Source organism: Trachemys scripta, chromosome 11 (assembly GCF_013100865.1).
Source record: "Trachemys scripta elegans isolate TJP31775 chromosome 11, CAS_Tse_1.0, whole genome shotgun sequence".
Classification (NCBI taxonomy): Eukaryota; Metazoa; Chordata; order Testudines; family Emydidae; genus Trachemys; species Trachemys scripta.
Genome location: NC_048308.1, coordinates 11,113,110 through 11,136,643, shown reverse-complemented (window position 1 = coordinate 11,136,643; position 23,534 = coordinate 11,113,110). Strand labels below are relative to the sequence as shown.

At 44.8% G+C, this 23,534-nt stretch overlaps 1 protein-coding gene across 1 annotated transcript in view; it reads left to right on the top strand.

Moving 5' to 3' along the window:
• ITGB5 (integrin subunit beta 5) overlaps positions 1 to 23,534 on the top strand; it is a 116,433-nt gene that overhangs the window by 15,964 nt on the left and 76,935 nt on the right. The window contains exons 3-4 of the mRNA XM_034785571.1: positions 2,535 to 2,739; positions 22,038 to 22,287. Coding sequence (XP_034641462.1) covers positions 2,535 to 2,739; positions 22,038 to 22,287 — 455 coding nt within the window. The remainder of the gene's footprint in view (positions 1 to 2,534; positions 2,740 to 22,037; positions 22,288 to 23,534) is intronic.

Sequence of the window (23,534 nt, the reverse complement as noted above, 5' to 3'; positions counted from 1 at the left end):
CCCGCCAACATAACTCCTGCTGCTCGGAGAGGAGGCTGGAGTAATTAAGCCGATGGGACAGTTCTCTCCTTTGGTGCAGCTTCACGGCTATAGGATCTCTTGAGTAGCCCTAGCCTTACTGTTAATATTCATGGGCTTTGGATCACGGTCGGCCTGCATTTCAGGTTAGTGATGAACCCCAAATGTCACCTGGTTTGGAGTTTCTGTTACAAAAGCTTTGCCCAGTATTAGTCCTTTAGGGATAATCCTGCACGGCTATGCGAGTGGTTGAAACTTTCTGTTGCTCTTGTGTAGGTTACTTTAGTGCAGTGATAGCGCTTTTTCTAACATGCTGATGGGCAACCAACGCAAATAAAGCCACCCAGCCAGGTCAATGTCAACTATAGCGCGTAGGCCGCAGGAAATTTCTCTGATGCAATCAGGATTGTTATAGTACTTCACATTTCCGTAGTGCCTTCCCTGATTGGTTTTCAAATGATTATTATTTGTATTGTAGTAGCACCTAGAGGTGCTGGTCATGGACAAGACCCTATTGTGCTAGGAGCTGTACAAACACATTCCCTGCCTCAAAGAGCTGACACCTCTGCAAAATGCATTATAAACACTATAGTCTAGACTGTGGAGCCCGTGCTCCCCCGGTGAACTTGCTCATTCAACTAGTTCCATTGATTTCAGGGAGACTACTTGCTTGAGTAAGTGCCTGCCAGTGTGAGTAAGGGTTGCACAATCTGGCAGTTGATACTGTAAGTTCTTAGAGGCAGGGGCTATATGCTCCTCTGAGTTTGTACAATGCCTAGCACACTGGGGCCCTGATCTTGCTTGGTCCCTAGGTACTACAGTAATAAACATGATTAATAATGTATTATTCCTATTTTCCAGATGGGAATTTGGAGGCATAGAGAGGTTGTGATGACAGAGGCAGACTGTAGCAAAACTGGCAGTAGAACCCCGGGGCCTGATTCTGGTCTCAGCTAAGTCAGGAGCAACACCACTGAAATCCCTGGGGCTGTGCGAGTGTAAAGCCAGTATAAATGAGATCAAGAATCAGGCCCTGGGTCTCCTGACTCCCAGAGGGGGCTTTAGTCAGCAGAGCCGCCTTCCTTTTAGAAAAATATTTGGCCTCTTTATGTGCCTGGATGTTACAAAGCCACTGCACCCAGGGAATGCTGTGTGTTTGGATTAAGTTTCTTTGTTGCTAGGGCTGAGGGCTATCTCAATGCAGTTGGTAAACTCCCTGTGACTATATCTTGCTCTGGGGCAACACATGACTGTTCTCAGTTGTGGCCTACACCCCAGCACGCTTCCGTCCACATACAATAGGATACACATTTGCTGTAGTTGGTTCAACATTAATTGCCAGATATACATGAGGGCAAGTTGGAGTCCATTTATCTACAAGCCCATATTAGGTTTTTACATCTCCCTCAACATATACAGCTTATTTCTCCCCTTCCCCTTTAAAACATTCCATTCCCACCTAATTCTGCTCCCACTCCCTCCCAGTGATCTCTCCTCACTCTTCCTTGTATTAGAGAGACAAGGTGGTGAGGTAATATCTTTTATTGGACCAACTTCTGTTGCTGAGAGAGACAAGCCTTCTAGCCACACACAACTCTTCCTCAAGTCTTGGAAAGGCACTCCCAACATCACGGCAATATTGTAAGGGACCATTCAAGATAGAATGGCCTGTTAACACCTCTGCAGTCATAGGACAAAAAAGAGGTTTACCAATTGTTGTTATAAGCCAAAAATCCAGTGTCTCTGTTCAGGCCATGATTTTTAGTGTCTGTGCAGAGCTGTTCAGCCTATATGGAGTTGTGTGTAGTGGTCAGAGAGTTATAGATGGCGAGGGATGATGTTTTGTTTCTTGCACAATTGCTCCGGAAGCATATGTTGCTGTTAAGTTTTTCTTCTTTTTTCTTCATGTTGTGGAGTTTCCATTTCAGATGGCTAAATTCGATATCTTCCATTGTTGTATGCAGTGTTGTAGCTGTGTCAGTCCCCGGATATTAGAGAGACAAAATTTATGGCTTATTACAACAATCTGTAACCCACTAACCCCCTCTTTTTGTCCTAAGACTGCAAAGGTGTTAACAGGCAACTCTACCTTGAATGGTCCCTTACAATATGTGCTAACTATTTATGCTAATCTGTTCCATCTTGCATTTTACTGTGATCCTGGCAGTACATTTCCCAGACTTGAAGAAGAGCTCTGTAAGACTTGAAAGCTTGTCTTTCTCATGGTGACTTCTGCGACAGATGTGGAGCCCTAGTTATCAGCATACACTCCAGCTTTCACAACATTTCCAAAGGATTGTCCTCTCCCATATTCCCCCTGCATTCTCACTGTTGCAGTACTTTGATCTGAAAGGTTCAGTCCCTCTAGGTGCTGGATGCATTGGTGGTGCAGCCAATCTAGATGACACTGTCCTCTTCCTCTCACCTCCCTCTTGCTGCAGATCGTTGCATGTCAAAACAAGGCTCCAATTGCAGAATTGATTTTTTTTTCCTTTTGTTCCTTCTCCAACTCCTAGGAATTTGGCAGCACAAAATTCATCACATCAAGGTGCGACTTCGTAGAAAACCTGATTACGAATGGCTGTGCAGGGGAACTTGAGACTCCCAAAAGCAGCATTAACATAGTGGAGAATCTTCCTCTAAGTAGCAAGGGCTCTAGCTTGACCCTTTCGGATGTTACACAAATAATGCCTCAGAAGATCTCGTTGAATCTGCGGCCTGGTGAGTTAACAATGATGCTGACCTTTGTTCTGGATTAGAAGATATTTGAGGTGTGTGTGTGTGTGTGTGTGTGTGCGCGCGCGCAGGAGCGCTGCCAGCTTTTCTGCCGCCCTAGGCGGTGGAAGGTCCTGCCCTGAAATGCCGCCCCCCACAGAGGCAGTGGAAGGTCCCGCCTCCGAAATACCGCTGCAGTCGCCGTCCCCCAAATTCTAACACCCTAGGCGACTGCCTAGGTCGCCTAATGGGTTGCACCAGCCGTGTGTGTGTGTGTGTGTGTGTGTGTGTGTGTGTGTGAAATTCTGAGTAGATTTGAGATGTCAGGCCCTGATCCTGTAACTTACAACACAAAGGTAAACTGCTAAACCCTCCATCTGTGCATTGTGGAGTAAGGGCCTCAGTATTTCTGCTCACTCGAGAGGGTGTTATGTTGACCTCCAGATCAGTTAATTCTTTATCAAACCCTTATAAGTATTAGTCTTAATCCTTTATAAGTACATAAAGGGACATTCTCAACTTCAAAATTAGTCAATTAAAAAGAAAGAGTTAAAAATGGCCTCAGATCCTACACGTAATCCCCAGCCTGACAATTGTTGTGGTTTACAATCATAATGTTCTAATTAAACAAATTTTAAAAATGCTTATCTGTTCCTTGTTGCTGTGCGAAAGACCCAGAAAAACACAAATTGCAAGATCGGGGCTTTGGCTGTTACTGACCTAGGAGGCTTGAACTTGTGACCCTAAGCCATCCGTTCCCCTGAAACGTCCAATTGAAAAGCAAAGCATTTATAATTGAAAGAGCCGGTACTGAGCCATGGAAGCATGTTTGTTATCTAAAGTTTCTTGCGAAGGAAAAAAAGCTGTAGTGTGGGTTCAGCATTCTTACAAAAATATTTGGCATTTGGTATGTAAGACAAAAAAGACCCTTTATAGCAAAGCTAAAAGCAAATATAAACACTTGATTCATAAAAAGAAAGTGTGGGTGAGTCTGGGATTGGTGGTTTGCTCCAGATAAAGATGAAGTATGTCTTCTTTTCCCATGAAGAGGGGGAAGATTGAGCTGGTACTTGGTGGCTTCCAGTACCAATGCTGCTCTAGGGCTTCCGTCAGTTTCTGCACGATGCAAGCTTTAACTTTACAAATATTCTAGCCCTTAAGGTTCTGAATAAAATCTTCCCAACGTGAATCAATGCAGTGCTCTCTTAGGGCCACTTACACTGGAAAGGTTTCAGAGTGGTAGCTGTGTTAGTCTGTATCAGCAAAAAGAATGAGGAGTACCTGTGGCACTTATAGACTAACAGATTTATTTGGGCATAAGCTTTCGTGGGCTAAAACCCACTTCATCTTTTAGCCCATCTGATGAAGTGGGTTTTAGCCCATGAAAGCTTATGCCTAAATAAATATGTTAGTCCATAAGGTGCCACAGGTACTCCTCGTTCTTTTTACTTTGGAAAGTACCTTATTCTGCAAAGCAGCAGCAGTCTCAAGGCCAATACTGTTTTAAATTGGGCACCCAAAATTAGTGGATGCTTCTGAAAATGCAGATCAAATCCCTTTCTTCCATCCCAGGACAGAGCCTCTCCAATCACTCTTTTGGCTGCGGTGATAAAGACTAAGCAGCCCAGGAGTAGGGAGGGAAGCGTGGGCTTTGTCTACACTACATAGCTTTTAGCAACATGGCCGTGTTGCTTAAAGTCGGGCAGTGTAAATGCGGTTTGTCGGCACTTTTGCCGACAAAATACTTCCACTCCCCCCACCCCCCCTTGTTGTCCACAGGAGAGTGCTCTGCCGACAACGAGCGGGCCGTTTACACTACCACTTGCCACTGCAAAACTTTTGTCTGTTGGGGAGAGGGGGGGACTTTTTAAAGCACCTGTGAACAACAAAAGTTTTGTCATTCAATTGGCAGTGTAGACAAAGCCATGGTCTGCTCTTGAGAGAGAGAGGGAGAGAGAGAGCGCTGATACTATAGTAGACAAATCACAGGCATGCACGGAATTGCTGCTGGCAAGGAATCGCCATGCAGATGGTTTCTGGGACTTAGTGCTGTATACCAAATAGATTTACTGCCGCACAAGACCAACTCTAATTCTTTTATGCTAAAGAGTTTCCTGACTCAATTGCTGACAGAAAACACTGTATCAGCAAAGCATTGCTATCAAACCCTGACTCCCCAAGACCCTCCCTACCATGAAACTTCTTGTAACCAGCAAATTCCAGAGCTTCCCAGGATAGTTCTGCAGTTTTCAACATGTAAATTGACCTTTTTGTATTGTAGCTAGCGAGAAGGTGGTGGAACTCCCCCCAGGCTGGCCTTTTAGCTACCGGTCAGTAGCCTTCAGAAATGAGAGCAGTTCTCCTGTTTGATAGGTACTCTGGGGGTACAGTTTTGTGCAGAATGGAGGGCAGGCTTCAGTTCTGACTAGATGTGCAATGCAAACTGGCCTTTTTAGGATCAAAATGTAAGATCCCATGCCTAGATAAGGCCTTCTTTATTGGAGAGAGGAGATGAGGGAGGTTTGCAAGGGAGAGAGATGGTGGGAATGTTGCCATTTGGAATCTACTTGGTGCTGTCTTTACTTGTACAACTCCTAGGCAAAGAGTGCTTTAGAAACACCTATGCTAGATAGATATACTACATACACTGTGTCTTTGGGGTTCTGTGAACTGGTCTCTGTTTTTTTTACATGGCAGATCAATAGAAATCAGCATTCCAAAATAGAGATTTAGGGTAGCATGTGCACTGCATCTCCAGGAGGCACAGCCCACAGCACAGTGGGAGATAAAAATGATTTTAGTCCATCTTTGTGCTCTCTCAATTCTGGGCTAGCTGGAGGCCAGTGCAGCCCCTGATGTAAACTAGCTACCCCAGGGGTTGCTCTAAGTTAAACCTGCTCTACCTGGGCTGCTTATGGGCACCTGTGTTACCTGAACTGTCCAGAATCCACATAGTTTTCAGTGCTATAGGGACTTCCCTTTGCCATTGGTGCACCCTCCAGGGGGCTTGTGTAGTGGTGCCTACCCAGTGTCTGAGCTGAGGAGATTCTTCCCCAGCCAGCTACAGGACTTTCCCAGCACCTGTATGCTGGCACAGCGAGGTATAGGGACCATTGCAGGGAGGAATAATTCTGGATGTTTGTAATGGGATCTTCCACTTTCATTCTTTTCCATTAATGTTGAGCAGGATCCCATCTTATTTAGGACTAATGATTTCCTAATCGTGTCGGTTAGCATCTCCTGTAGAAATTACGTATTAATCCTTATGTAAGAATTTGAGTTCTGATCGTTTCACTTAATGGCAGGACAATAAATATGAAACAGAAAGGAAACCGCATTGTCTGGACTTTGCATGTGCTCCCAATTTTGTGTTCCATCAGGAAACTTTGCATAAGTGTCTTAATACTTTGAAGATGAATCAAGGTGTGTGTATCTTTGACTAGTAACTAGAAGCAGAACAGAGTAGATAGTTGGGAGGTACCAATCTCCAATCTGATCTATCCTTCTGACTCTTTCAAGGTATTTCTAATGTCCTAATACCAAATTTTCAAATCTCAGTGTGTAAAGTTAGACTCTTAAATCTTGAGGCAGGCTTCTAGTTCAAAGTGGTATAATTACACTGACTTTATGGGAGTCACTCCAGATTTACAGATATATAAGGGACATCAAAGTCAGGTGTGCAGTTTTTAATACCATGGTTTAAAGCTTGTCTCTAGCATTAATGCACAGTGTCCTGGTTGGCTATCAGAAATGTGAATGGAATTAAAAATATAAAATAGAATACATGTTTTATTGTCCATTTAGCCCTAAGCATTACAAAATAGGAATAAGAGCGCTTTTGGGAGAATAATTGTATTTCAGGGTACCTAGAAAGATTGTCATATGCTAAATAAACAAGATAGATGCTTTCTCCACATTATAGTCCAGTGTATATAAATCTTCCTCTGTCCATTTTTACAGCAGTGACTCAGAAAATAATTGCTGAGGTTTCATTCTTAAGTCAGGTAAAACCAGTCTTTCTAGTTCTCAAATGAACTGTTTGAGACAATGTATCAGCAGTGTTCCTTAATTCAGGTTTAGGGAAAGTTTAAAATCAAAGCTCTGGGGGTTGTGGATTATTCCAGAGGGTGAAAGTGTCTAGGAGTAATGGAGTGGAAATGATGGACCTGATTCTTCACTTACACTTGTGTGCATCAGCAGTAACTCCATTGAAATCAATGGATTTATTAGAGTGAGAGGAGATTTGGACCCAGTATCTCACTCCTTCTCAATTCAAGTCTTTCATAGATTGATTCCTATATTTTAAGGTGAAAAGTGACCATTAAATCATCTAGTCTGACCTCCACCATAACCGCAGTCCATAGAATTTCATCCAATTACTGCTGTATTGACCCTCTTCTTGAGAGGAAGTGTGGTTTGCAAACTGAGATCAGAAAAGTAATTTCATCTCCATGTTCAAAAGTGTAGGTTGCAAGGGTCAAGAAGAAGTGTTGTTCTTTCATGTACAGACAGCATTGTTCAAGTGGCTAGGTATCTTTAAAGGGGTTTTCTCCTTTCTCAGTGACCACTGCAGGGGACAGGACACCTGATATAATAGACTAATCATCTGATCCTATACTGCAACTTCTGTGTTCCTCAATTTTTTGATTGGGGATTTGAATAAGTTCTTCAAAACATAAAAGTGTGGCAGTATGGTCTAAAGAAAGAGCTGGTGACTGGTAGTCAAAACTTAAAAATGCTTATACTTAAAGGTGCTTTCCCTGACTCGCTGTGGATTGTTGAACTTGTCACTTAAAATCTGTTTCCCTGGGCCAGATTCTTCCCTCTTATTTGGATTCAATTCAGAATCTGGGCCCCTAGTGTCATCTCACCATAGTGTTCCTATGAGCTTTAAGTAGAGTTTGTAAAGGGTTTTGAGGTCTTAGGATGAAAGGGGTCATATTAGTGCAAGACGTTGTTAGTGGTGGGGTGACACTGGGTGGGGAGTGGAAGCAACTAGTACTATGTTAGTCCCAGCTGAATGGATGAAAGCAATTGCATGTGTGGGTTGTTATTAAAATACTTCCACAGATTGTTGTTATGCACGTGGTGCTTTAGAAATACAGCCCCTGATCTTGCAAACAATGACATGCTGAGTTTGCAGACCACAACAGGACTTCAATGGGACTGCTTGCACAGTGTAAAGTTTAAGCACATGGGTAAATGTTAGTAGGACTGTAGCCATAGAGAAGACTTGTTCCCTGCCTTGAGATCTTACAATTATGAGGCTTATTCTTCAGTTATTTGGGTTATAAACACCCTGGGTGAAATCTTGGTCCCATGGAAATCAATCCCAAATCTCCCACTGATTTCAACGGAGATAGAATTTCACCCTATCACTGTAAAGTCCAGATGCTTCTCTAGAAGAGGGAAGAACACCATGTGAAAACTGCTCTTCATGCACAAAGGGAAATCCCTTTACTAACTGGAAAGAAAAAACCTGCTTGTTAACAGTGTTAGGGAGGAGTGGGGGAAAGGCTATTCTGTAGCTAAACCTCCTGTCACATCAATCACTTCCACTGAATGCATATTTAGTGCTGCAGGTGAAATCGTTACTCAGAAGAATCTCGCTCAGTGCAGGGAATAAGGAAAGATTGTAGCTTTAAATAAATGTTAGTGATTAAAACAACTCTTGCTCTCTAGGGAAGAGATGGAAGCCATTAATGTGTCTGAAGATTAAAGAGACATGGACTGAGTTGTACAGTGTGTTTAATGTACAGCAGCCGTGACAGATCTTAAATTATCATAGCTGATGATGTAAAATTAAATGCATATAATTAAAGTGCCTTCAGTTTGTGTGCTTCTCTTTAACAAGAGAGTCGAGAACCCCAGGATCAACTGGTCAAATGCCACCTCGCTGGTTGTGCAGTATTCCCCTTCCCTTCCATGTACAGAACCGCTTCTTCCTGCAGCAGTTGAAGATGTTAGAATGGTGGGATCATTTTTGTAGCTGAGTTTAAAAGGTTTCATTCAAATTGGTTAGGTCCAAAACTTTGTTTTTGAAAAGGCTGAACATTTCAGCAGGAAATTTGTTCTGATTCTCACTTACATGTTCCTATTTTTTTCCTATTTAAAACTGTTTCTTACAGCACTAAATTCAACACCCACCTCTGCAATTGGGGGCATCTGTTCTCCCACTCACCCCTTCAGTGTTAATAGGTATTGCACACATATCGTTCTCCCTTTATCACCTCTCCCCACCAATATATATTGGTAGCATGTTCTGATTAGCTGTTCACATTTAGCCATCCTGATAACTTTGTTCACTTGGAGGCTCTATGTTAATTCATGCCCCATGGTGTAATGGCTTTCCAGCACTACAGAAAGAAAATTGTATTTTAAACTGGAACTTAGATAGGATGCGGGAGCGTAGTTGCTAGTATGGCATGTAGCTTCTTTGATACTCTTTGGCTATGGCTACACTACGAGGCTTTTAGCAACACGGCTGTGCCACTATAGCTGTGCCGCTAAAAGGTGCACAGTGTAACTGCTGTTTGTCGGCAGGATTGAGCTCTCCCACCGACAGAAGACTTCCACCCCCCGCGAGTGGCAGTGGCTTTGTTAAAGCGCTGTTCACACTGGTGCTTTTTTTCAGTGTATTTTTTTTTAATGCCCCTGAACGACAAAAGTTTTGCTGAGGAAGTGCCAGTGTGCCAGTGTAGACAAACCTTTGTTTTAGAAGCTGCTCTCTAGTAGCCACAACCTACTGTGCAATTGTTAATATAGAAACTGCCCTCCTTTAATAGCCATGCCTTTATCAGGAACTCCTTCCTATGCAAGCCCCAGGGCAAAGCAGTTACATGTAATAAAAGGGGCCCTGCTTTGGAAGTATCTCTTGAACTAGAGCTGTAGGGAAATAATTTAAATAGCTGTGGCTTCTAAACCAAGCTGCTAAGTGTGAGTCTCCTCCTGGTTTTACCCATTGAATTAAATGGAGTTACTCGAGTGGAAGAGAGGAGAACCTAGGATCCACACTGCTTGACAGTGATGCTTCATAACAAGCATAGCTGCCAAGTTTTGTGCAGCTCCACATGTGATTGCCCCCCAGTGATAAGACACTGAGGGTATGTCTGCACAGCCCGTAGCAGGTTGGCAGACTTGGGCTTGCGCTACCACACTAAAAATAAAAATGTCGACCTGGGCTGGGAAGCTCGCTGCCCTGGGCTGTGTAGAATACTTGTAAACCTAACCCAGCATCTCAACAGTTTTATCATCAGCGATCTTATGACCGTCCTCGTAAGAGACAAAGTGTATAGAAGTCTCATCTTCCCGCACCTCCCATATCTACAGCACCATCTGAACCCCAACCCCTGCTGAAAAGATATTTTTGATAGGAGTTTGACAGCTGCAAATTATTTGTGATGTCACTGCTACCTGATCCCCACATATTCTTTGGGGGTTGTTTAATGCACTATTTTCACAACTGGAGTTCCATAACAACAGACAAATGGGTGTTAGATATCATCCAGTCTGGTTGTTCGATGGAGTTTACTTCCCTACCTCCTCCAAACCCCCCAAAACCCAACATCCCTCTTCAGGGACTGTTCTCATGAGAAGATTTTGAGGCAGGAAGTGGAATATCTCTTCCAGTGAGGAGCATTACAGTACGTACCTCTTCAACATCAAGAAAAAGGTTTTTACTCTACCTACTTATAGACTCATAGACTCATAGACATTAAGGTCAGAAGGGACCATTATGATCATCTGGTCTGACCCCCTGCATGCCGCAGGCCGCAAGACCCTTCCCTGTACTCTACCGTTGAAGTCCCCAGTCCTGTGTTTTAGTGACTTCAATCGGCTGAGACCCTCCTGCTAGTGATCCCTGCCCCATGCTGCGGAGGAAGGCGAAAAACCTCCAGAGGCTCGGCCAATCTACCCTGGAGGAAAATTCCTTCCCGACCCCAAATATGGCGATCAGTAATACCCCGAGCATATAGGCAAGAGTCTCTAGCCTGACCCTTGTTGGCCATTATGTTGTTCATGTACCATTGCTTGGTTTTCCTTGACTACTATGTTTTATCATTAAACCATTCCCTCCATAAACTTATCCAACTTAATCTTAAAACCAGACAGGTCCGTCGCCCCCACCGTTTCCCTCGGAAGGCCGTTCCAATATTTCACCCCTCTGATGGTCAGAAACCTTCGTCTAATTTCTAGCCTAAACTTCCCCCCGGCCAGTTTGTATCCATTCGTTCTCGTGTCCACATTAGTACTAAACTGGAATAATTCCTCTCCCTCCCTTGTATTAACCCCTCTGATATATTTAAAGATAGCAATCATATCCCCCCTCAGCCTTCGCTTTGTCAGACTAAACAACCCAAGCTCCTCTAATCTCTTTTCATACGACAGGTTTTCCATTCCTCTGATCATCTTAGTCGCCCTTCTCTGCACCCGTTCCAGTTTGAGTTCATCTTTTTTAAACATTGGAGACCAGAACTGCACACAGTACTCCAAATGAGGTCTCACCAGTGCCTTATACAACGGAAGCAGGACCTCCCTATCTCTACTAGATATACCTCGCCTAATACATCCCAAGACCGCATTGGCTTTTTTCACCGCCACGTCACATTGCCGACTCATAGTCATCCTGCGGTCCACAAGGACCCCTAGGTCCTTCTCCTCTTCCGTTACTTCTAACCAATGCGTCCCCATCTTGTAACTAAAATTGTTATTATTCGTCCCCAAGTGCATAACCTTACACTTTTTACTATTAAATTTCATCCTATTTCTAATACTCCAATTCACAAGCTCATTCAAGTCTCCCTGCAGAGTATCCCTATCCTCCTCCGAGTTTGCAACTCCTCCCACCTTCGTATCATCCGCAAACTTTATCAGCCCACTCTTGCAATCTGTCCCGAGGTCAGTTATAAATAGATTAAATAAGATGGGTCCCAAAACCGAACCTTGAGGCACTCCACTAGTAACCTCCCTCCAACCCGACAATTCACCCTTTAATACGACCCGCTGCATTCTCCCCATTAACCAATTCCCTATCCACCTCTGGATTTTCATATCGATCCCCATGTTTTTCATTTTAACCAATAGTTCCTCATGGGGTACTGTATCAAACGCTTTACTGAAATCCAGGTAAATTAGGTCCACCGCATTTCCCTTATCTAATAAGTCCGTTACTTTCTCAAAGAAGGAGATCAGATTCGTTTGGCACGATCTGCCCTTCGTAAAACCATGCTGTAATTTATCGCATTTGCCATTAACCTCAAGGTCCTCAACTAGTTTCTCTTTCAGAATCTTCTCCAGCACCTTGCACACTACTGATGTTAAACTAACAGGCCTATAGTTACCCGGGTCACTTTTTTTCCCTTTCTTGAAAATAGGAACCACATTGGCTATTCTCCAGTCTAACGGGACTACCCCCGAGTTTACAGATTCATTAAATATAGTCGCTAATGGGCCTGCTATTTCCCGCGCCAATTCCTTCAATATTCTCGGATGAAGATCGTCTGGTCCACCCGACTTAGTCCCATTAAGGCGTTCTAGTTTTGTTTCTACCTCGGATGCGGTAATCCCCCATCCTGTATGCCCCTCTGTAACGGTGCTAGTATCCCTAATACCTTCATTGGCCTCATTAAACACCGATGCAAAATATTCATTGAGATATTGCGCCATGCCTAGATTATCTTTAATCTCCTCTCCGGCTATAGTCTTCAGCGGTCCCACTTCTTCTTTCTTTGCTTTCTTCCTATTTATATGGCTGTAAAACCTCTTACTATTACTTTTAATTCCCCTCGCTAAGTCCAACTCTTCCCGGCCTTTGGCCTTTCTCACTCTATCTCTACATTCTCTGACTTCGCTAAGGTAAGTTTCCTTACTGATCCCTCCCCTCTTCCACTCTTTGTACGCTTTCTGTTTTTTCCTAATCGCCCCTTTCAGCCGGTCGCTCATCCAGCTCGGTCTAAGTCTCTTGCTTAGTAATCTTTTTCCCTTTTTGGGGATACAGGCCTCTTGACAGCTCTTGCATCTTTAACTTAAAGTAATCCCAGGCTTCTTCTGCCTTTAGGTCCCTTAATACGTTTGCCCAATCCACTTCCCTTACCAGTCCCCTTAATTTGTTAAAATTGGCCTTTTTAAAATTATAAACCCTAGTCTTTGACTTAATTCTGGTACTCTTTCCATTTAGTTTAAAGCGAATTAGCTCATGATCACTGGAGCCCAAGTTGTCCCCCACTACCACTTCCTCAACAAGGTCCTCACTACTTACCAGAATCAAATCTAAAATGGCCTCCCCCCTCGTCGGCTCAGCTACAACTTGATAAAGGAATTGATCCGCAAGCACATCTAGGAACATCTGAGCCCTATTATTGCTACTAGCGTTTGTTCCCCAATCTATATCCGGGAAGTTAAAGTCCCCCATAATTACACAGTTTCTATTAGTATTTACCTCCCTTAATACATTAAACAATTCCTTATCCATATCCTGGGTCGATCCCGGCGGTCTATAGCACACCCCAAGCACTATCCCCGGAGAGGCTCTAGTAGTACTTTTACCCAGCTTGAGTATTGCCCAGACGGACTCTGTATTATCTATTCCATCCACTATTATTTCTTTACAGCTTATTTCACTATTGACATACAATGCCACCCCCCCCCCCTTTACCTTTATCCCGGTCTTTCCTAAACAGCGCATACCCCTCCATACCTGTGTTCCAGTCGTGACTGCCATTCCACCATGTTTCAGTTATTCCTACGATATCCGGTTTCAATTCTCGGACCAAGAGCTCCAATTCCTCCATTTTATTACCTAGGCTTCTCGCATTGGTGTACAAACAGCCTAATATATGTCGTTTAGCCTGTCTCCCATTACTAGCACTGTATGTTGCGCTCCTCTTTGTGTTCGTCCCCCCTGTCCCTCCTATGTCCAATCTCATTTCCCCGGCTATGTCTCCTCTTATTACACTCAGCTTTTCAATACCGGAAACTGGCGTGGAGATTAACTGTGCATCTCCCAACCATCTCCCCAAACTTCCTAGTTTAAAGCTCTTTTGATAAGATGAGCCAGCCTCCCTCCCAGAAGTCTATTTCCTTCCCTACTCAGGTGAAGCCCATCCCGCGAGAACAGGTGTCTGTCCCCGAAAGCCTCCCAGTGGCCATACATCCCAAAGCCCTCCTTATAGCACCACTCCCTTAGCCAACTATTTATCCTCGCAATCCTATCAGCCCTTTGGTCCCCTTCCCTCGGAACAGGCAGAATCCCACTAAAGATAACCTGAGCCTCTATCTCCTTGAGAGTCTTCCCCAGCCTGGCATAATCTCCCTTGATTCTCTCTAACGAGAACCTAGCCGTGTCATTCGTTCCCACATGAAGGATTATCAAGGGGTTCTTACCTGCTCCTTTCAGGATCCTTTTCAACCGCAGGTCCACATCGCGTATCTTTGCACCCGGTAGACAGCACACCCTTCTGTTCTCCGGGTCCGCCCTGGTCACAGGCCTGTCCAATCTCCTCAGTAAAGAGTCTCCAATTACATACACCTGCCGTCGCCTGGCAACAGTGCGATCTAGTAATCTAGTCTCCGATCCCTCTAGTCCTGACCTGTGTCTGCTCCTATCTTCCCTTATGCTCCCCCTTATGCCTTCCTGTATCCTCTGGTGGCCCATAATTGGTGCTGTCTCCATCAACTCCTCCCCCCTCTCTCTCGGACTAGCTGCTCTTCTCTTCTTCCTCACCCTCCCACCTTCAGTCATCACCTGCTGCCCCTCTACCTCGTTCTCCAAACACTCAAACCTATTCCTGAGTTCTATTCCCCCCTCACTGGCCCTCCTTTTCCTTGGCCTACTTCTCACAGTCACATGCCTCCACTTCCCTGGATCTCCTCCTTCCATTCCCCTCTCGCTGTCATCTACTACTGCCTCCTCCTGCACCCTAGAGCCTTCCTCTTCAGCCCCGCCTTGCCCATCCTCCATCAGCTGCTCAAACCCCCGCCTAAACTCCACCAGGGTCTCTACCTGCATCTCCAGCCCCTTAATCTTTTCCTCCAGTAACACTATAAGGCGACACTTCATACACACATACCTTTGTTCCGGGTCTCCTGCTAGGACTATATACATACCACAGCTTCCACATGCAGCCATCTGCATTCTGTCTGCTGCTGCTGCTTGGCTCATGGCTGCTGCAGTTTCTGCCCACAGCACCTGGGGCCACGGAGCACACGACACGACACGCCCCGCCCTCCTGCCAACTCCCTCTCAAACTCCCCTGTTAGCCGCCCTGTTGGCTGCCGCTGCTCGCAGCTGTACCGCTTTTACTTCCTAGCACCCAAAAAGAAGGAAGGTTGGAGATCTATTCTCAATCTCTGCCATCTCAACTGTTTTATTTGCAAACTGAGATTTCTCTGGCTTCAATAATCCCATCTCTGGAGAAGTACATCTGGTTTACAGCTCTAGGTATGAAGGAAGCTTACTTTCTCATGGATATTCAACCCACCCACAGGTGTTTTCTCAGATACATGTTGGGCCCTGACCACTTCCAGTACAGGGTGCTCCCATTCGGCCTCACCCCTCAGGGTCTTTACCATGGTCTTTGTGATAGTAGCAGCTCATTTCAGACAGAACAGCCTCACCATCTTCCCCTATCTCGACAATTGGCTTCTCGTTGCCAGAACATGTCAGGAAGCCTATGAATTGATGTCATTAATGCTTCAACTTTTTTCTTCCCTAGGAGTCATTGTGAACTTGGAAAAGTCTATCCTCACTCCAGTGCAAACTGTAGGCCACATAGGGGCCACCACAGATTTGGTCATGGCAAGAGCTTATTTATTGAGGGACAGGTTTCACATCATGAACAACCTGATAGATCAGGTTACACGCAATCCTTGAGCTCTGGTCAGAACTTGTCTTTCCCTCTTTGGAAACATGACTTCATGCACTTGCTTTACCCCATTTGCCAGACTCTACCTACGTTGCCTTCAGGCATGGCTCCAAACAGTGTATTCACCAACCAAACACAGCATGAATACTGTGGTAACAATTCCTTCCAGAGTAACTCTGATGTTTTGGGGGTTCACCCAGACCAGTAAGGGGTTGTGCCGCTGCCTGCTTTGTAACCCTGGGTGTTCTGTGTTGTGCAGTTTTGGCTCAGAGCCCTGCTCACAGCACAGTGGCCTCATCCTGGCTTCCACCAACCTGGTTACCTGAGTCTCCCCAAAACCATCCTACCTGCAGTGTCCAGTCCCGCTCACTGGATCCTTATAGAAGTTATCAAGTTCACGGCCTCTTTTACCCTTCAGTTTAATACACAGCACTGAAATGATTTTGTGATAAAACAGGACTAAGTTTATTAACAGAAGAACAGATATTTAAGTGATAAATCGAGAACAGGCAGGTCTGGTTACAAGTAAAACAAAACAAAATACGCTTCCTAGTGACTTAAACTTATTTTCAGCAAGTTACAATCTTTGTCTAAGGAGGTTTCTCATCTATAGTGAATTTCTATTTACTCTTGACTCCCAAGCCAAGAAAATCCATGTTTCAAGAACTCAAAGGGTGCTGCTCCCTTTTGTTCCGTATGTAATGGATACCCCAAAGTCTTTGAGCATTTCCTTCTGTCCTCAAAATTTTTATATTTGTTTTCAAAGTCAAGAAGCCCTCCTATGGTGTGACAAGAATCAAATCACCCACCCTCTTGGCAGCTTACCTTCCAGGTACTCCGAATGTGTTGGTGGACACCCTCAGCAGGCATTTCACCAAGCACAAGTAGGAATAATGCAATTCCATAGTGAACAGTATCTTCGCTCAATGGTAGAAACCCAACTGGAATCTATTTGCCTCCCAAACAAACAAGAAATGCAACATGCACTTTTCCAGAGGATCTCTAGGATTACACTCCCAAGATGATGCTGTCCTTCTCTCTCAGTCCGACCATCTGAGCTATGCCTTTCTTCTCTTACCACTCCTACTTCAGGTCATAGGGAAAATTCATCAGGATAGGGCACGAGTCATTTTCATCACCCCTATTTGGCCCAGATAATTTTAGTTCCTGAATCTCCTTCCAATCAGTATCAAGTCCTTTCCCAATCTCTTGACTCACAAGAAGAGCAGGATCAAGCATTCCAACCCTAAAGCACTTCATCTCATGACTTGGTTTTTGAATAGGCATCAACACCAGAACGTTCTTGCTCTGAAGCTGTACCAAACCATCCTTAAGAATAGCAGAAAAGGTTCTACTAGGAAATAGAAGCATTTTTCCATTTGGGCACAGCAGAAATACTTATCTCCTGAGTCAGCAGATATGCCCCTTATTTTGGACTATCATCTTTCTCTCAAAATGGCTGGGCTTTCCCTCAGTTCTATACGAGTCCACTGGGCAGTAATGAGTGTGTTCCATCCACCATCAGATGGTAATTCAATTTTCAGTAAGCTGTTAATTAACAGATTATTGAAGGGCCTAATCAGAACCTTCTTGCCAGTAAGGAAACCTACTCCTCAGTATCAGAGGAGTAGCCGTGTTATGGACATCATACCAAGTGGACTGAAGGTGAAAAATCCATTGCTATCTACATACTGCACAGACCCCAGTGAGAGATTATGCCATACATTATCAAAGAAACTGAGGAACCACCTGATCAGCATCCTATACAGCAAACAGAAAAACATCAAGAAAGAGCTCTCCAACCTGGAGACTTTCATAAATGACCAACCCTCCACACAAATGGACTTTACTAAAATAAGACAGGAGATCTACATTACACACTTCACCTCTCTACAAAGGAAAAAGGACCGTAAGCTGTCTAAAATCCTACCTGCCACATGGGGCCACAACAGGGGTACCCCTAACTCACCCAGCAATATCGTCAATTTATCCAGCTACACACTCAATCCAGCAGAAGAGTCTGTCCTATCTCGGGGACTCTCCTTTTGCCCCAGCACCCCCACGAACATGATACAGTTCTGTGGTGATCTGGAAGCCTACTTTCGGCGCCTCCAACTCAAAGAATACTTTCATGATAACACTGAACAGCGCACTGATACACAGATACCCTCCCACCAACAACACAGGAAGAAGAACTCCACATGGACTCCTCCTGAGGGTCGAAATGACAGTCTGGACCTATACATAGAATGCTTCCGCCGACGTGCACAGGCAGAAATTGTGGAAAAACAACATCGCTTGCCTCATAACCTAAGTCGTGCAGAACACAATGCCATCCACAGCCTCAGAAACCACCCTGACATTATCATCAAAGAGGCTGATAAAGGAGGTGCTGTTGTCATCATGAACAGGTCTGACTACCAAAAGGAGGCTGCCAGACAACTCTCCAATACCAAATTCTACAGGCCGCTTTCCTCAGATCCCACTGAGGAATACACTAAGAAACTGCACCATCTACTCAGAACACTCCCTACACTAACACAGGAACAAATCAACATACCCTTAGAGCCCCGACCAGGGTTATTCTATCTACTACCTAAGATCCACAAACCTGGAAATCCTGGACGCCCCATCATCTCGGGCATTGGCACTCTCACTGAAGAACTGTCTGGATATGTGGACTCCCTACTCAGACCCTATGCCACCAGCACTCCCAGCTATCTCCATGACACCACAGATTTCCTGAGAAAACTACAATGCATTGATGACCTCCCAGAAAACACCATCCTAGCCACCATGGATGTAGAGACTCTCTACACAAACATCCCACATACAGATGGAATACAAGCTGTCAGGAACAGTATCCCTGATGATGACACAGCACAACTTATTGCTCAGCTCTGTGACTTTATCCTCACGCACAATTATTTCAAATTTGGTGACAATATATACCTCCAGACCAGTGGCACCGCTATGGGCACCCGCATGGCCCCACAATATGCCAACATTTTTATGGCTGACCTGGAACAACGCTTCCTCAGCTCTCGTCCACTCATGCCCCTTCTCTACCTACGCTATATTGATGACATCTTCATCATCTGGACCCATGGGAAGGAGACCCTGGAAGAATTCCACCATGCTTTCAACAGCTTCCACCCTACCATCAACCTCAGCCTGGACCAATCTACACGGGAGGTCCACTTCCTGGACACCACCGTACAAATAAGCAATGGCCACATTAACACCACCCTATACCGAAAACCCACCGACCGCTACGCCTACCTTCATGCCTTCAGCTTCCACCCCGGTCACACCACACGATCCATCGTCTACAGCCAAGCACTGAGGTACAATCGCATCTGCTCCAACCCCTCAGACAGAGACCAACACCTACAAGATCTTCACCAAGCATTCTCAAAACTACGATACCCACACAAGGAAATAAAGAAACAAATCAACAGAGCCAGACATGTACCCAGAAGCCTCCTGCTACAAGACAGGCCCAGAAGAGAAACCAACAGAACTCCACTGGCCATCACCTACAGTCCTCAGCTTAAACCTCTCCAACGCATCATCAGTGATCTACAACCCATCCTGGACAATGATCCCTCACTTTCACAGACCTTGGGAGGCAGGCCAGTCCTCGCCCACAGACAACCTGCCAACCTTAAGCATATTCTCACCAGCAACCACGCACTGCACCATAACAACTCTAACTCAGGAACCAACCCATGCAACAAACCTCGATGCCAACTCTGCCCACATATCTACAAGAGCAACACCATCACTGGACCTAACCAGATCAGCTACAACATCACCGGCTCATTCACCTGCACGTCCACCAATGTTATATATGCCGTCATATGCCAGCAATGCCCCTCTGCTATGTACATTGGCCAAACTGGACAGTCACTACGCAAGAGGATAAATGGACACAAGTCAGATATCAGGAATGGCAATATACAAAAACCTGTAGGAGAACACTTCAACCTCCCTGGCCACACAATAGCAGATGTAAAGGTAGCCATCTTACAGCAAAAAAACTTCAGGACCAGACTCCAAAGAGAAACTGCTGAGCTCCAGTTCATTTACAAATTTGACGCCATCAGATCAGGATTAAACAAAGACTGTGAATGGCTATCCAACTACAGAAACAGTTTCTCCTCCCTTGGTGTTCACACCTCAACTGCTAGCAGAGCACCTCACCCTCCCTGATTGAACTAACCTCATTATCTCCACACTGATATATACCTGCCTCTGGAGATTTCCATTACTTGCATCTGAAGAAGTGAGGTTCTTACCCACGAAAGCTTATGCTCCCAGTACTTCTGTTAGTCTCAAAAGTGCCACAGGACCCTCTGTTGCTTTCTACTCCTCAGTGTGACCTAAACCTTGTACTTTCAGCACTCACTCAGCCTCACTTTGAACCATTAGCTACATATTCCATGTCTCAGTTGTCAATGAAAGTTGCATTCCTTATGGCTATTACTTCAGCCAGGAGGGTTGATGAGCTGGTAGCCCTGATGGCAGATCCTCCATACACCATATTCCATAAGGACAAAGTCTCTTTACGACTACATCCGAAATTCACCCCCAAAGTAATTTTGGAGTTTCACATAAACCAGCTAATCCACTTACCTGTGTTTTTTCCAAAACCACATTCATCTGAGTAGGAGAGGAGACTTCATTCCCTCAGTGTATGTTGTGCTCTTGCCTGCAAAGGACAAAAGCAATCAGAAAATCACCTAGGCTGTATTTCACTATAGCAGAATGAGTCAGAAGTCAAGCTGTAGTCTCCCAGAGGATCTCTAAATGGATCTTGGACTGTATCCTGCTCTGTTACCCAATTGTTGCATCTTCCTCCCCCTCATGAATTGAGGGCTTATTCTACAAGAACTCAAGCAACTTCCTGTTCTTCAAGCAACTTCAAGCAACTTCAGTGGGATTGCTTCAGGAAGTACCTTTACTTGACATTTGCAGGGCAACCAAGTGGAGTTCCAGCCACACGTTTGCGAGACGTTCTGCACTACAACCTAACTCCTCCACTGATGCGTTCTTTGGGACAGAAGTCCTCCAAATGACTCTGCTGTCTACATCCTCCTCCAACTTGAGTACTGCCTGTCAGTCATCCACAGTGGAATACACACAGGGACAAGCACTCCAAGAAGAAGAGGAAGTTACTTACCTTGTGGCAACTGGAGGCTCTTTGAGATGTGTGGTCCCTGTCTGTATTCTACTTCCTGCCCTCCTTTCCCTCTGCTTCGGATCTTTATTGGATTTAACTGGGGAGGTGGTTGGTGTGCTCTGCCCTTTATGCCCTCAGCGTTGAGGAGGGCAAAAGTGCATGCACGATCCAACGGACACCACTTGCAAGAATTCTACAACTTCGGGTGCATGGAGTGCATGCACACACCCACAGTGGAATACAGATAGGGGCCACGCATCTTGAAGAACTTCCAGTTACCACAGGTAAATAAGTTTCTCTTATAACTTACAGCAATCTTCTCTCTAATTCATCTCTCCTCCACTCCCAGTCTATCCAAAATGCTGCTGACAAGACCCATTCTCATGATCCGAGAGACTGGCAAGGTCTCCTCCTTTCTTTAATCTCTTTATAGACTCGTCTTCTGCATAAAGTCCAGACTTCTTGTTTTCTCCTCCTTGTCCACATCTCTTGCCCTCCTTTCCTCCCACACTCTTCTCACTTCTTCTGCTCCACCGAAGATTCTTTCTGGACCATTCTGTTTGTCTCTTTTGTCCATACCCACCTTGTACCTTCATTGACTATGCCCATTCTATTTTGAACCAACCGCCAAGCAAGGTTTGCCAAGGTCCCTCTTTCGACAGCCTTCTAAAAATCTGCTCTATTCCATGATGTATTCTGTGATCCACGCTACTTCCTTTTCTTTCTGTATTATTTTGGACCCAAGTGTGTATCTAGATTATAAGCATTTTGTTGTTTGTTTGACACAGTATATACAGTGCTGCATATATTTAGGTGCTACCTAAACTAAAAATGAAGGACTCCTCACCTTCCTCTCCAAAACTAGATGTAGATACAGACTAGAGTAACATTTCTCAGTTTACATACATGGGAATGGATTTACAAAAAGACATGTTTAGCCTCCTTTCCCTCTCCCCTTTCTTGCACATCTCCAGCTATTTCTGTGGTCAGTTTAGGGAAGGAATGGTATATATGTAGGAATGGGCTACAGCAAGAAAAGTGTGCTGTCTGGATTTTGCATATATGAATTTCACGTTGCAACAGGAAACTTTGCAGAACAGTTCATATTTTCAACATGAATACTTATGTCTATTGCTGTTGATGGTATTAGAAGCAGAATAAATATGGACCCAGATTCAAAAGGGTGTGTGTTGTGGTGGGGAACTCTTTCTAGAATGCAATTCTTTTCACTGTCTCCTGATCTTCTGCTCCTGCAGGTGACAAGACTTCCTTCCGAGTGCAGGTTCGTCAGGTAGAAGACTATCCTGTGGATTTGTATTACTTGATGGATCTCTCGCTATCCATGAAGGATGACCTGGATAACATTCGGAATCTGGGAACCAAGCTGGCTGAGGAGATGAGGAAGCTCACCAGCAATTTCCGGCTGGGGTTTGGGTCATTTGTGGACAAAAATATTTCTCCTTTCTCCTACACAGCTCCACGATATCAAAACAATCCCTGCATTGGGTAAGTGTTCTCTGGAGCCCCACTGACCAGTTGTGAAGCATGCTTCAGTGGGGGCTTGGAGGGAGGATGCAGGCTGGGGGAGGCAGTGTTTCCCAGTGGATAGAGCACTGGACTATATCATGGGAGACCTGGATCTATTCCTGGCTCTGCTACTGGTTTGCTGGGTGCCTAGGGCAAGTCACTCCCCCTCTGTGTGCCTCAGTTTCCCCATCTGTAAAACAGGGGTAGTAATACATACCTCAGTTTGAGCTCTACTGATGAAAAGTGCTATATAAGAGCTAGTTGGTATTATTATTATTATTATTATTATTAGGCTGGCATATGTCATGTAGAGTTGGGATGCCAGGCAGTTTTCTTCATTGTTGGCAGCATCCTTTTTTATGGTGACTTGCGTGATCTTTCACATTTGCAAGATGGATAACACCCTGCCCCAGCTCTCTGGCTAGCTGCATGCACTATGTTAGTGATCATGCTGGATGAAATGATGTGTCTACTATGGGTGATTATGGGACTACTGCAGGCAACTGCTCAACCAGCATGCATCAGTTGCTAGCTGCCGTTTTCTTGCTGTCTTTCCTTTGACAATGGTTCCATAACACCCTTTCTTTCCATTTGGGTTACAATACTGAGCATTGTTTACGAACTGAGCAAGCAAACACAGCTCATTGTTTTTCTTTACAATGCATTTATATTCAGGGATAGCACTCGGTCCAATCAGCAAAATTCCAATATGGATTTTAACTCACCCTCTTCCTCTCCAACCTCATGGTGGTTAAGCTCTGTCGTTCCTTCAGGCACATCTCCAATTATGGAAAAATACAATATAAGGAGTCTTTCCATTGGCTTTGATGAGCGTTTTTGTCTCAAGCCCTATGTAATTCCACCCTAAAATACTCTGTGCGTTGCCCACCTATGTAATTCTCACTGCAGGTTCAGTGGTGTTCTCCTGGACCATTATTGAAAGCTTTGATTTGTTGTTGCTGTTTTAGAGTCAGCTGGATTACACACAGTTATGTCCAGATTTTCAGAGGTGCTGAGCACCCACAGCCACACTGTTGTGATGCTCTAGTGCTATACAAAGCAGGACAGCTTTTTACGGCTCAGGAGCCACAGAACATCAAGATGTGCAAAACCCCCACTTTATAACAGAATCCTTGGTGCAGCTGGATGCTTGGGTGAAGGAGCAGACATAGGTGTGGTTGGAGCAAAGGACCAGGAGGCAGGAACTTCTGAATTCTAATCCGGCC